The sequence below is a fragment of the Zootoca vivipara genome, chromosome 12, assembly GCF_965207765.1.
Source record: "Zootoca vivipara chromosome 12, rZooViv2.hap1.1, whole genome shotgun sequence".
NCBI classification, from domain to species: Eukaryota; Metazoa; Chordata; class Lepidosauria; order Squamata; family Lacertidae; genus Zootoca; species Zootoca vivipara.
In genome coordinates, this window is record NC_142595.1 from 34256628 (window position 1) to 34271345 (window position 14718).

Genomic DNA, 14718 nt, shown 5'->3' on the forward strand with positions numbered 1-14718 from the left:
GGAGACCATGTGTAGGCATGTTGCCCAGATGTTGCCCAGTTGTGGATGAATGGCTGAGCAAATGGAGGGGCAGACATGCATGCCCTTATGTAAGGAATCTGTCTCTGAGGACAGCAGTTGGTTTGTGCTTCCAGTGACAAAGCATTTTGTGGTGATGTGGCAACTGTGTGTGTGTGTACCCAATGGGAAAGGTGAATGAATTACAGAATTTTCTGTGGTAAGTCTATGTGCAGGAAAGCACATGACTGTTTGCATCATTGCTTCCCTTCACGGGTTTTAGCAGGGCACAGGAGTGGGGGAATGGTGTAACAGAAGGTGTCTGGGTGCTGAGCATCCGCCACAATCCTGAAGCCTCAGCAGAAACCTCCTAGCGCTCTTTATTCATTAATCAGAATGCAGATGTTAAGACTGTTTAAAAGCTCACTGGTGGGAATATTGCACAAAATAAGTAAAGAAAACAACAACAACAACAATTGGAGGAGGAAGAAGGGGAAAGGTTTTCCCCTCCCCTTCACGCATCAAAGTTTTGCTGTGAAAAATTGAAAGAGAATGGCGATCAAGCCCCCCCCCTCAGTCCCAAAGTTTCAGAGACATTTACAGACAGGGTTATTTCTTTTCTTTTCTTTTCCTCATCTATAATTTCTCATCTGTAAAAAAACAATGATGATCTGCCCTAATAGGGCTGAGAGAGGCTCAAGGGTAACACCAGGGAAGCGGAACCTGGTGCCATCCACATTTCGTTAATTCCCATCTTCCATCAGTCCCAGCCAGCCTAGACAGGGATCAGGAATGGTGGGAGTCAGAGTCCAAAAAGCATGTGGAAAGGCCACACATTTCCCATCCCTGCATTATCTTCACCAAAGGCAACTCAAATCTTACCCTGAGGAAAAACAGTTTTTGCAGCCTACGTACTTCATGCAAATCAGGGAATAACAGCAGCCATAAGGTCCACAGGGTTGCGTTCTTAAAATTCAGGCTGAGAATCTTAGGGTATTGAATGAACGCTATGCCAGTTTTCAAATCCTGTGCTTCCAAGGTACAACTGCAGACATATGGAATATATATTTGATTGCAATGATGTGTTATTTCTTTCCTCCAAGGAGCACAGGGAAGCATGCATGCATCTCACCACCACAAACTATTTATTCTCGCAGGGATCCCATGAAATAGATTAGGCTGAGAGGTAGCAATGGACACAAAGTCACCCAGTGGGTATAATGGCTGAGGAGGGATTTGGATCAGGGTCTCCCTTTATTTCAAGTCCAAACTTTGACCTTATGCCACACTGAGAATGTATATGTGCCACACTGTGATGTATACTTGCATACAGACCTAATTAATAGTTAATAGCAGTAGCAATTTGATATATACAACCTCATTGGCCGAGAGAGCCAGTGTGGCACAGTAGACTGTATGATTAGGGAGACCTGGGTTCAAATTCCTGCTCAACCATGAATTTCAGTAGGCCAAGTCACTATCTTGCTACCACGCAGGGTTGTTGTGGATAAAGCATGAAGGAAGAGAAAGAGATGTGTTGCCCTAAACCCTTTGGAAGAAGGGCAGGATAAAAATGTAATAAGCAGCTGCTCCTGGAGAACAGTAATAGATGTGGCAGTTGCTGGTATTTTGTATAGCTTTAAGACAGCGTCAGCTCTCAAGATGTTTCTGGACTTCAGCTCCCATCATCCCTGATTATTGGCCAATGGTGACTGGATCTGATGGTTGCTGGGAGTCACAGCAAAATCTGGAGTGCCAGGTTTCCCCACTCCTGATTTCAAAGGTGATTAGCCAAATTCGTGGAGGATAGGGCTAGCAATGCCTACTAGTAATGAATAGGCCAGCGGAACTTCCATTGAGTATGCCACTGAACACCCATGGTGTTGTGTTCATAAAGGACAGCCCATACTTCAGTGGTGGAGCTTTGGCAAAAGTCCCAGGTTCAATCAAATTTACAAATGTCTCAGCTGGCAGGTGCTGGGAAAGAGTTTCTGCCTAAGACTTTGGAGGGCCACGGCCAGTAAGGGCAGTCAGTAATGGACTAAAAATCAATAGCCCTGACGGACTTGGTGTAAGTTACCTTTATAGGCTGCAGAAATGTAAGTCGATAATTGTTTATCATTTATGATTTGTCACTTTCCCTACTCCAACTGTCTTAAGCCTAGTCTACTCATACAGTTCAATGAGGTACTAGAAAGGACTGCAAGGGGTGTGGGGGATGGAATACTATTTTTAAATGCTCCAGTTTCTCCCCCCCCCTTTAAAAAACCCGAAATCATCTTGCAAGCAGGCAACTAGATCATCAGAAGCTGGACTACTTTTCTACTTGCAAGGATTAAAACAAACAAACTCAAGCGGAACATTAAAAAATGTGACCGTAATCTCTCACACTTGTGAAATCCAGTCCAGCCGACAACCCCCAAGTCTTAGCTTTGCCTGCATGCCTTTCCACTTGTTGGCATAGAGATTGAGAAAAGGAAAGGGGATATCTGCCTTTTGCAGGGAGCATACTCTGTTATCATTCACCATGCGGGTGGGTAGGGATGGATGCTTAAGCACAAATGTGTTCCTTCGGTAGGGGATGCTGTTCCTTCTCTGTCTAGTCTTTTCCAAGGATGTGTGAGCACTAATGGCTTTCTTCCCCATCCTCCCCTGTTACACACCCTCTTTCCCCACACCCCACCTCTCTCTCCAGTATGTGGCCTTTGCCTCGCTCTTCTTCATCCTCATCTCCATCACCACCTTCTGCCTGGAGACCCACGAGGCTTTCAACCACATCACAAACAAGACAGAGGTCATACAGTCAGAGAACGGCACCACCGTAAAGGTGGACTTTGAGATGGAGACGGAGCCATTCCTCACCTACGTGGAAGGGATGTGTGTCATCTGGTTTACCTTTGAGTTCCTCATGCGTGTCATCTTTTGCCCAGACAAGCTGGAGTTCATCAAGAGCACCCTCAACATCATCGACTTTGTGGCCATCCTGCCCTTCTACCTGGAAGTGGGCCTCAGTGGCCTCTCGTCCAAAGCGGCCAAGGACGTGCTGGGCTTCCTGAGGGTGGTAAGATTTGTCCGGATCCTAAGGATCTTCAAGCTGACAAGGCATTTCGTAGGGCTGAGAGTCCTAGGCCACACATTGAGAGCCAGTACCAATGAGTTCTTGCTCCTCATCATCTTCCTGGCCCTGGGGGTCTTGATCTTTGCCACCATGATCTACTATGCCGAAAGGATCGGGGCTGACCCAGACGACATCACAGGCAGCAAGCACACCACCTTCAAGAACATCCCCATTGGGTTCTGGTGGGCGGTGGTCACCATGACGACTTTGGGCTACGGTGACATGTACCCTGAGACCTGGTCAGGCATGTTGGTGGGAGCACTGTGCGCCTTGGCTGGCGTGCTGACCATTGCCATGCCCGTGCCCGTCATCGTCAACAACTTTGGCATGTATTATTCGCTGGCCATGGCCAAGCAGAAACTACCAAAGAAAAAGAACAAGCACATCCCACGAGCCCCCCAGCCTGGGTCGCCCAACTACTGCAAACCGGACATGCAGTCCCCACATCGCAGCAACCAGGGCGACTCGTGTCCCCTTGCTCAAGAGGAGATCATCGAGATCAACAGGGCAGGTAAGGTGGGGGGTGGGAAGCACCCTGAGGGCATAAATGGCTAAAAATGCAACCTATTTGCATCAACAGTCTCCTAATCTGGCAGCTTTGAAACTTCCTTCTGTCTGTGTTCCTCTTTCCACACTGAGTTAGATGCTGAGGAACTGCTGTTAGGAGGTTGACCCAGAACCCATGCATACTGAAGAGGATTCTTGGGCATCTTAGAGAGTACGCTCTCATTGTTCCCCTCCATGTGAAACTGAGAGTGACCCTTAGAATGCATCCTGTACACCTCTTTGCACTGCAAAGGAAAGTTGGTAGTCGTGGGCAAGCTGTCCTTCAGGAAAGCTTGTCCACAGCTCATTTGCTTAATTAATTTTTCTTTAAAAAATTAAGCTGTTCTGCTGTACGCCACTTGTGTAAAAAGGGACATACAAATTTAAGTAATAAATAAAATAATAATAAAACAAATAAAACACTTCCAGGCTTCTTTTCCAGGTCTTGCTCAAACTCAATTTGCTTGCCCTATGCATCCCACAGCTGTTTCCATATGGTAGGTTAGGATTCCAGCACCCTCCCTGAGATCAGAAGATCATAGAATCATAGAGTTGGAAGGGACCGTGTGAGTCATCTACTCCAACCCCCTGCAGTAATCTTTTGCCCAATGTGGGGCTTGAACCCTCAATCCTGAGTCTCATACTCTACTGACTGAGTCATGTTAGTAGAGTTTTGTCAGTGTCATCAGTATACTCTCTCTGAGGATAAACCCTGATGAACCCCAGACATGTAAGAAGAGCCCTGCTGGATCAAACCAAAATCCATCTAGTACAGAATCCTCTTTCCCAGAATGGTCAGCCAGATGGCTTCAGGAGGCTATAACCAGGACATGCAGGCAACAGACTTCCCCCAGTTTAACCTCCTTCACAACACAGTGTGTAGTATCCAATGGGATACTGCATCTGAACACAGCACTTTTAAATTCTTCTGTCATTGCCAATAGGCCATTGCTAGAAACATCATTCTCCATGAATTTGTCCTATCGTATTTTAAACCCATCCAAGCCAGAGGCCACCAGCACATCTTGTGGCAGCATATTTCATAAAGTGATCTTATATTTTGTAAATAAACAGTTTGCTTTCTCTGTCCCTGAATCAACTGCTAATCAATTTCAGGTCTTGGTCTTTCTCTCTCTCTTACACACACAGACACACACAGACACACACACACACACACCACTCAAGTTCTAGTAATATGGAAGAAGGAGAAAAGAAATCTCTGTAGATAATTTCACCACATTATTCTGTGGCACATAGTTTGAAAACTGCTATTCTAATCCAACCTGAACCTTGGACTAATTCTTCAACCAACTCATCCCTGCTGCTTCTGACAGCAGCTAATACAATCAGTAGCATGGGAAACAGCAATTTAAAATTCAAATAATAGTCTCCTAGAAACGTGGAGGATATTATTGTGTCACATTCTTTTCCTTGTCTGATGCTTGGCTGCATCGTGTGCTTCTCCCTCCATGCCTTACAGTCTCTAAAGCACAGTTTCTGCCCTTGTGAGAGATGTAATATAAGAGAAAGGCTAGAGGAAAGTGAAGCACGTTCCCTCCAAACAAGCTGGTTGACTGTTACCTGGTATAGTTTCAGTGGAGTCAGTTTACACATTGCTCTGCCAGCCATTCCAGTGTACAATAATCAAGAGCAGACAGCTTGTGCCATATACACCTGTGTGTGAACCAGCACTGTGATTCCAGTTTATGATGTACACTGCTCAAGTGTCATACATATGTCCTTGTACTCAAAAGTGCAGGTTTGTAAAGTTACCTTAGATAACAATGGTACGCTTACGGCAATATTGAATGATAAATTATTTTCTACATTAAAAAAAAGTGTCACACATATGCAAAAACCTAATCTCAGTGAGGAATTCAGCATCCAGGAAATCTCTGCTTTATTTCTCTAAGCAAGTTTCCAGAGAGAGGCAAGGAAAACACTTTGAAATTTCAGAAGTCTTTCCAGCATCCCAAAGATGTGCTCCCTTTTTCTTGCTCTTTGCCCTTCCCAATAAGCAGAAGAGGAAGCAGAATTAATTTCATTAAACAAAATAGATAAGGAAAGATCTATAGCTCGTACTTCATTGATGATATGAAAAAATAGTACAGACTAAACACAGCTTTACTCTTACTTATTCATAAATAATATGAAACCCACCTTATCTAATGAACCCAGTACTGCTCCTTGTGACTGATACAGATCTCGCAGTTAAAATAATAAGCCCCCTTTATGACGAATCTTTAGAGTAGGAGTTTCTTTTTCCCATTTTACACATAGCTGAGCCTAAGCCATAACAGCTTGCCCAAGGCCACACAAATCTGTGAGTAGAATCACAGGGCTCCTAGAATGAAAACCAGTTATTGATTCACTGGCTCAAAATCCAGCTGCCAGTCTCTTAAAATTGTATCTAATCCCCCCCCTCCCATTGATTGACCAAAGTTCCCTGGTGTGACTGTGGATGAGCAGACTCCCTTGGCCATTAGATATGGGGGGAAAGCCAGAAATGTGAGTCAATACATTCTGTAGCTAAAATATTTTGCAATCTGAACAAGTGGGTTGTATCCCATGGGTCATATCTGTCAAGTCTTCCAAGCTGCCACTCTTAATGGCACCAAAATCAGCTGTCCAGACACCGCCACCTCTCTTTACTTCATAGTACGTCTGTGTCAGAAATGAGCCAAGATTACACCACATCACATGACATAAAAAGCCGGAGGGAAGTTAGTAGGGCCAAGTTTTGACTGGAGATGAGGAAGCTCCCACTGGATTGATATAATGGATCTTGGGCAGGAGACTGGTTATATTAAGAGGCAGAGTTTTACTAAGGCAAAGGCTGTAATGTTGGCAAATGAAACTCTTTCTCCTGTCTTCCTCTCTTTGCTTTGTATACAGCCCTGCACTTTACCTTTTGATATAAGGGAGGTAGTAAGCGAACAGTATCACAGAGGCAAGGAATGCTCCATGGGTATTTTTAGGCGACCTGGGCTCAAATCTTTGCTCAGCGTCGAAGTCACAAAGGGGATGGGGCCAAGTCATTAAGTTTCTGTCTCAGTTTTTCTAACTGTCAAATGAGAATGCCAATTGAAATGAGGATTTTAAGTGCTATGTTGCGATTATCTGGATAGTGCGGTGGATTTCAAACTCTCTTCACAGAAACATGGGCATTCCTCAGAAGCTTATTGGTAAGAAGCTTTGAAAACTCGTCCACTGTTAGCAGTCCTCCTCTGCAGTGTGCAGCTGAAGGAGAGTTTGTGTGTGTTTTGACTGGGTCTCCAGGCACTGGTGAGGTCAGGCATTTTGCGGGGCTCATTTCATTTATTTATTTCACTTACTGTATATCCCACCTTTCTCCATTATGAAACCCAAGGCAGCATCCATGGCATGCCCAGGTGGCTTTCCCAGCAGACCTAGATCTATTGAGACCCAAAGCTGGTTTAAACAATCATTTCCTCTCCCCATTTACTCTGTGCAGGCAATAGGGGCCTCTTAACAACTCTTAGTACCCTTACCAAATTACAGTCCCCAAAGATTCTTTGGAGGAAACCATGACTGTTTGAAATGGTTACGATACTTCTTTAAATGTATACTGCAGGTGAGGCCTCAGTTGACCCCCTCACTTAACAGCATTTTGCTGTATAACAAAAACCTTTTTGGTTTTTTATATTGGCATTTTTACTTTTTTTATTTCCAATGCTTTTGTTTTATCAGCTACACCTGTCTTATTTTATTATCTCTGGTTGTATATGTTTGACTGTATCCAGTGCTCAGAGTACACCCACTGCAATTAATAATAATAAACATTTCTTACTTAGGTCCATCTGTTTCAATAGGTCTGCTTTGAGTAGGGATAGCATTGGATACAACCTATTGTATTTCCTAGAATATCAATATTTTATAGTGGATTTCAATTGTTGCTAACCCTCCTAAGTAGTATGTAAGTGCTAGAAGGGCAAGATCTAAATGTTCAAACAAATAAATTTGGCAAATCACAACCCTTGTAGTGTTCTGAAAAGCTAAGGGTGCCATCCCAAAAGCAAAGGAGAGAAGCCTCCTCCTTCTGTAATCTAAGCACTACAGGCCTCCAATACTAACAAAGGTACCACTTCGCTTTTCTTGGAGCACCCAAGAAGACCAGAGACTACACAATAAAATTCTCAAATCACCTCTTCCAGATTAAGGGAGACCCACTAAGGGTGCCTTGTGCAAACTCCCCCCCAGAATCCTGAAGCTGGAACTGCATCCTAAAGTGCATTCTCAGTTCATCTGGAGCAATGCCAAATCCCTGCAAGGGTATCCAGCATCCTTCACAAACCATGCATGCCCCCTAGAATGCACCCCAGAATCCTTTGCAATGCAGAGGGGTTTGGCAGCAGACCAACGGTTGCTGCTGCCAGGGTTGTCTGGGGTCAGCAAGTTTGAAAGCCAGTGGCCTTAATCTCTCTTTCTTCATCCCAGTTTCCTCCCTTGGGTTTTTAGCTGCTGATTCTTTGTTGTGGTGCAAAAGCTGCTTCTCCCGCTGCAGGAAAAGACCTGATCTAGCTGTTTTTCAGGGTAAGGATGTCTAGGGTAGCCCATCTCTGGCTGTGGATACTTTGTCCTTCCAAAATGACTCATATGCTAACACCGAAGGGCCTGTTTTGGCAACTTGAGCCACATTTGATCAAGAATTATTATCTTTTTCTTCTATGGAGGGATGGGGGTGGAGAGGAGGAGGAGGAGGAGGAGGAGGAGGAGGAGGCAAGCTTGGCAGCTATGCTAGGATTTAGGTGATTTAGAAGTACTGGAACATTTCATTTTGATTTACATATAAAATTGATCCACTAGCCATTTGTCAGAAATGGCACTGAGAATCAGGACTGAAGGGCGTTTGCCAATACATACGTTGCCCTCCTAATTCCTCTCCTCTTTGAGCGGAGTAGGGCATCTGTGAAGATTCCCTGGCATTGCTTGCTCTTACAGAGTTAAGGAGGTGACTCTTGCCTGCATTTCTGCATGTGGAAAGAGCATCCCAAATACCCAAGATACACTGGGGCTCAAGTAGCAGATGGGTCCTATGAGCTGGCAAGGACAATTGGGTTGTTGGCAGGGAATCCCACAAGGGAGACAGTCATGCACATCCCCAGCAAAGGCTGAGAGCCAGGATGACTGGGTTCCCTAGGAGTCAGCGGGTCCATCTATGAAGATTTCTGGGCTCTTTCAGAGAGCAGTTGGGGGGGATGAGGAATGTAGGAGCAAGACCTCTTGAGATCTTTTAGAATGACTTTCCTTGTCTCAAAGTGTGTGGCAGGAAAAGATAGGGAAGGCTAATGCCTTTGAGCAGAGGCGGCTTGAAAAGGCAAGGTGCCTAGTTGACTGGGGATAGTCAAAATTCATATAGGGTGCGGTGAGAAATGGGAATGCAGACAGGCGAGAATTGGACTACAGTCTGAAAAGTATATAACGGTGAAAGCAGCTGACCGCTACCCCTTTCTGCGCATGCATAGACACACATACACGAGTTCTCCTGCTCTTTGGTGGCCATTCACCCAGCAAATCTTCAAAGACAGGCAACAAGGCAGAGGTGGGGGAAGGTTGCATGCTGTAGGGCCCCCAGGGCTCGCGGCCAGTTCCTGCCATGCTCTCCCAAGCGCTCCAGTTGCCCTGGGCCAGAAAGGCCATTTTCAGCAAGTGCAGTGGAGGAGCAAGGATTCAGTTAATTGGACAGGATCTTGGCTATGCATCGAACATGGCAGAGGGAGAAAAGGGGGGAGGCCCAGGGAGATGTGGTTGCTAGAACATCTCCTAATGCTATCAGGGAGACACATCAGCCTCTGTCTCACTGCATCCCGCCCCCCCCCATCACCCGGTGCACCGTTTTATATCTCCGCTCCTTGGTAGGAACTTCACATTTCCCACCTCAGTTCCTCACATCCAAGTGTAAGTGCCTTTCTGTCCCCATGGCAACAACTTCCCCACAACTTCATCAACTAGGTTTATGCCCCCACTTCCATACACCACCCTGGCAAGGGTCTTCCCTCCTGCTGTTCCACCAGTCATATTGCCACAACACTGTCCTTCCCAGGGCTGGTCAAATACATTTTCCTACCTGAGGCAAAAGGCAAGATGGTGTCCCACCCAAATTCCACATTCAGAAGCTGACTGGGCTGGCAGCTGAAACTTGCTTCAACACTGATGATGGGAGAGTGTCCTCCACCGCACCTGAGGGCAGCCTAGTGGGTGCATGACAGGTAATGTGGCACACACATACTGTACCTATTTTAGAGTAGACGAGAACAACCAAAGGGCTCAGGAAGAGCAGCTGGGGGGCTGGTTCCACAGCATCTGCTGGGGTGATTCCTTTACTCTGCCAAATGATATGGCTGGCCCCGATTTTGATCTCTGGGCTAGGAAAAGCTTCTTAGGTATTTTCTGTATATAAACAATAGCCCTACCATGAGGCAGTGGTGGACCTTAAGAAGGGTAGTGTGTCTTGATATAGGGTATGCGCTTCAGGTGGCAAATTGTCCAACCAGCCCCAGTTCTGTTTGTCAGGCTGCTTTCAAAGGCACAGGAGGAGAGCCAAAAAAGGATAGGTTTTCTGTGAAGTAAGCAATCCATTTGATTTATTTTAAAGCAAAGAAGAGAAGTATGCTTCAGTTTGGAAAAGGGAGTTCATAAATCTTTTTTTAAAAAAAGATGGGAAGGTTCAGGAAGTGGCTGGACCATGTGGAGAGGCTGCTAATTTTGTTCATTGCATTGGCCACTTTTTATTTTTATTACATTATTTCAGCATTTATACCCCACTGTCTATGACAGTCATACCCAAAGTGGCTTACAAAAGAAAATGTAATGCTACTTATTTCATTTGGGCCTAGCTAGACCACATTCAGAGTACTTAGTTTAGCTCTGGGCACAACACTTTAATAAACAAGGATGTTGTCAACAGATTCTGAGGAGAGCTACAAAGACGCGAAAAGGGTCAAGAAGACAAATAATGCCAAGAAAGGCTAAAGGAACTGAGTATGTTTAGCCTAGAGCTGTGGTTTTCAAACTGTTCCTAGAAATCTTTTGCGACATGCGGGGATTCCACGGAGATGTGCAACGTTTACTCAGCCAACAAATCAGTGCGGAAAAAGTCCCTGAGGGCACTAACCACTAACCTAGGGGGAAAGATCGGGAGGAGAAGAGTATATTCAACAATTGCCAAGTATTAAAAAATGTCAGAAAGAGCAGGAGCAGTTGTTCATCCTATTTGCTAGAAAAGAGGCTAAGAAGCAATGGGATTAAATTTAGGAGCTTATCAGATGACTGGGTTTGGGGTAGATGAACCATGTTCAATACACATGCAGGTGTTGATTATTAGTTGCCCAGGATTCTTCCAGAAATATTTTTTAAACAAAAAACAAACAAAAAAATATTTGTCTCAGCACATGATTTTGCCAGCACTCAAACACCATTATTGTGATATTGGGCACATGTGACTTTTCCATCTATAGTGTGTGAAATTTGATTGTGCAGTGTAATAGGAACTTGATGGAGAAGTTTGCCTGTGACATCACTAGCATGAAAGACCTTGAAGGAAAACCTTCAATAGTTTTCCATGACCTTTCGGAAAATTTGTTTTTAATGTCATTTTTTTGAAATTAAAGGCTGCACCATGCCAGCAAGGGAGTGTTTCCGTCCTTTATTTTGTATGCAGTAAAGCTCCCTCCTGTCTGCAATATTGTTCCACAATTTCATGAAGCCTTTCTCTCTCAGAAAAACTGTTCTCTGCAGGGGCGACCCTGTCCCCCTTTCTAGAATAATTGCCTCACAAGATAAGATATAATTATCTATGTTAACCTACAGTAACGTAACCAATTCTACTCATCAAATGATAGGCATCATTATCGGAGGGGGAGAACTCCCCCACTCAAAGTTGTTTGTTCAAAACTGAGAGGCTTGATGTGGAGCATTATCTTAAACAAGGACAACAAAGATGCTTTTATTAAGGGATAGCAGCTCTTTTAAAAGATATTCACATATCAAAAGGCCATCACAAAATGGATATTATTTCAGACTATTGTAGCTCTACCGACACGGGTGGCGCTGTAGTCTAAACCACAGAGCCCAGGGCTTGTTGATCAGAAGGTCGGCGGTTCAAATCCCTGCGACGGGGTGAGCTCCCGTTGCTCGGTCCCTGCTCCTGCCAACCTAGCAGTTTGAAAGCATGTCAAAGTGCAAGTAGATAAATAGGAACCGCTCTGGCGGGAAGGTAACCGGCGTTTCTGTGTCCTGCTCTGGTTTGCCAGAAGCGGCTTAGTCATGCTGGTCTCATGACCCGGAAGCTGTACGCCAGCTCCCTCGGCCAGTAAAGCGAGATAAGCGCTGCAACCCCAGAGTCTGCGACTGGACCTAATGGTCAGGCGTCCCTTTACCTTTATGTTTACCTTTATTGTAGCTCTAAGAATGAAAACCTAAAAAAAACAACCAAACCCAAATGTTCTTTATCTGTACATTTTTACTTGGTAGCCACAACAAGTGTATGAGCTACCTACTATGTTATTTTCAATTTGTTTAATGAACTGTGCTAAAAATAATGCCATTTTGTAGCTGCTTTCTTTCAGAACACTTCTGCACTAACACAAGCGACACTCCACATCAGGCATCCCCAAACTTCGGCCCTCCAGATGTTTTGGACTACAATTCCCATCACCCCTGACCACTGGTCCTCTTAACTAGGGATCATGGGAGTTGTAGGCCAAAACATCTGGAGGGCCGCAGTTTGGGGATGCCTGCTCCACATGTTACGAGAATCCTTATAATCACATGTTAACAGAGACAACAGTTTCTTCCTTTTACCCATTTGCTTGAGCAAATCTTAATGTGAGTACAAAAGGGTAGTGAAATAGGTACTGTAATCAATTTACATCAACTGAACTTGAATGTGGACCAGATATAATAATAGCAAGTGGAGGAAAGTCCAAAGTTCATTTTCTCAGAAAGGTTTAGCTGACCCAAAGTTTTAAAAACAGTTTAAATCTAGCAAGACCAAGATTTTTTGAAATTCTAATCTCCAATTTAATCTCCAATTCTAAACTCCAATTTCTCACCGTCATTTATATATTTTAAGGCAATTATGCAAAGCATCAACTTGCCCAATTCAGTAATGTACATCTGATTTGCGGAGTACTTAAAAAACTTACAGAAGCATTCATTACGATAAAAATGGTGTAAGGTATTGCTGCTAGAAGAATATTGATTTGATTATAGACAAGCAAATTTGTGTTTGCATAAGAATTTGCTCCACCCACCCACACTCCCAAAAAATATTTGTTGTATCTCAGGATGGGAATGGTAGCTTGGTGCTTGTTTTGTTTTTTGACTGTTTTTTTTTCCAGCTGGGAATTCTGGGGAAGGTGCAAAGGTACTATTGAAAAGCCAGGAGTTTGAGGTTTCTTCTTACTTCAGCGTCACTTCTCTTTTTTCCAATCTCACCCCTTTCCCTTATCCGTTCACAGATTCCAAGCAGAATGGTGATGCAGCAAATGCGGCGTTGGCTAATGAGGACTGCCCCACCATAGACCAGGCCCTGTCACCTGAGGAGAAGTCACCTGTCACACCTGGTGGTCGGGAACGCTACAACCGTGACCGAGCCTGCTTTCTCCTCTCCACAGGTGACTTTGGTCAGTCACCTGATGGGAACATCCGAAAAGGTACATACATGTGCATAATTTTTGCCCTGCCTCTTTCTGCAAGGGCATCTAAACGAGTACTGTAGCCCAAGTACGACATCTCCCTTCCCCACATCACCACCATCTCCATAACTCTTGCCATAGCAAAACCTCAAATTGCCACATTTTTGAGGTAAAAAAGGCAACTGCTAATGTGTACTTTGTTTAAATATAACCCTGTCATGAGGGTAAAAAGGTCATGACAAATTAAAATGAGGCAGATGATGCCCTAGCAACTGGAAGGCCTCAACTTGCCCATCTTTGCTACCATAGCAACAGCATCCATCGTTCCAAGGACAGCGCCCTCTAGTGCTTCTTTTCAATTGGCAACCCGCCAGCACAATTGATCTTGAGCAATTTGGGTTCAAATTGGAGAGGGAGAAGTAGGTCCTCCCCTTCCAGCATTCCCAGTTGCTTCCGTTGATTTTCATGACCTCCAAGATTACCAGCTCAGCCCTGTGTTATGTTCCCTGCACACACACCCAGCTCCATTATCTCATCCACCTCAACAAATATATGCTTTCTTGGTCAGCCCTTGCTTTGTGTCAGTCCCCCCTCTCCTTCCATGTTTTCTCCCTTACTTGTATCATTCTGTCCCACAGTGACTGTAGGTGCTCTTCACATTCCTGAAGCTGCCATTTTGAAGGAAACAACAGCAGCAAAGAGTAGGCTACCTTATTTTCAGTGACTAGTTGAAATGAAAATCTTACCAGTAGTAAACTATTCTCCCTCCTACCCACCCTTGCCCTGCTGTTGTTGTCCTTTGAATAGAAAAAAAACAGACTTTAAACAGACTGACCTGGTTTTAAATCCTTACTTAAACATGGATCCCATAAGCACCACTCCCCATCTATAAAATGGGAATAGTAATAATAAGCTACCTCTCAGGAGCGCAGTCAAGAAAGATTATGTTTGCTGTGAGCCTTAGGTAGGATGCAAACCTAAGTGAATAATGAGTCAAAAATAAATAAGCAGGAGTGCCTTTTCCATTCATTCATTTTGGGGCCATTTCTTGTTTTAAAGCTGCCTGTGCAAACTCTCGAAGTTCAAAATGTGGTTTGACAATTCTGGGCAATAGTAGTTTCATGAGAATTTGCCACCAATGCAGTTAGCGCTTCCACCACCGCTCCTCAATTTCTCTTAAACTGTTCTCATGACAAATCCCCAAACTATTTCAGGTGAAGCTAAAGAGAGGTTTGTTGTGGGACCAGCTTCAGAATGTGAAACTATGCATTTAGAGCTCGATGGAAAATGTTTATTTCCCTATAGATCCCAACCTAGAATTTCAGTCTCTCTGCTGAAAAAACATAAATTATGTACTTTAAATAGGGTCATTTATAATTTATAATTTAATTTATAATT

At 44.2% G+C, this 14718-nt stretch overlaps 1 protein-coding gene across 2 annotated transcripts in view; it reads left to right on the forward strand.

Annotated features, from left to right (window-relative positions):
- LOC118094981 (voltage-gated potassium channel KCNC1-like) overlaps nucleotides 1–14718 on the forward strand; it is a 45113-nt gene that overhangs the window by 12655 nt on the left and 17740 nt on the right. For both annotated transcript variants that reach the window (XM_035135808.3, XM_088655366.1), the window contains exons 2-3: nucleotides 2693–3626; nucleotides 13144–13338. In XM_035135808.3, coding sequence (XP_034991699.1) covers nucleotides 2693–3626; nucleotides 13144–13338 — 1129 coding nt within the window. The remainder of the gene's footprint in view (nucleotides 1–2692; nucleotides 3627–13143; nucleotides 13339–14718) is intronic.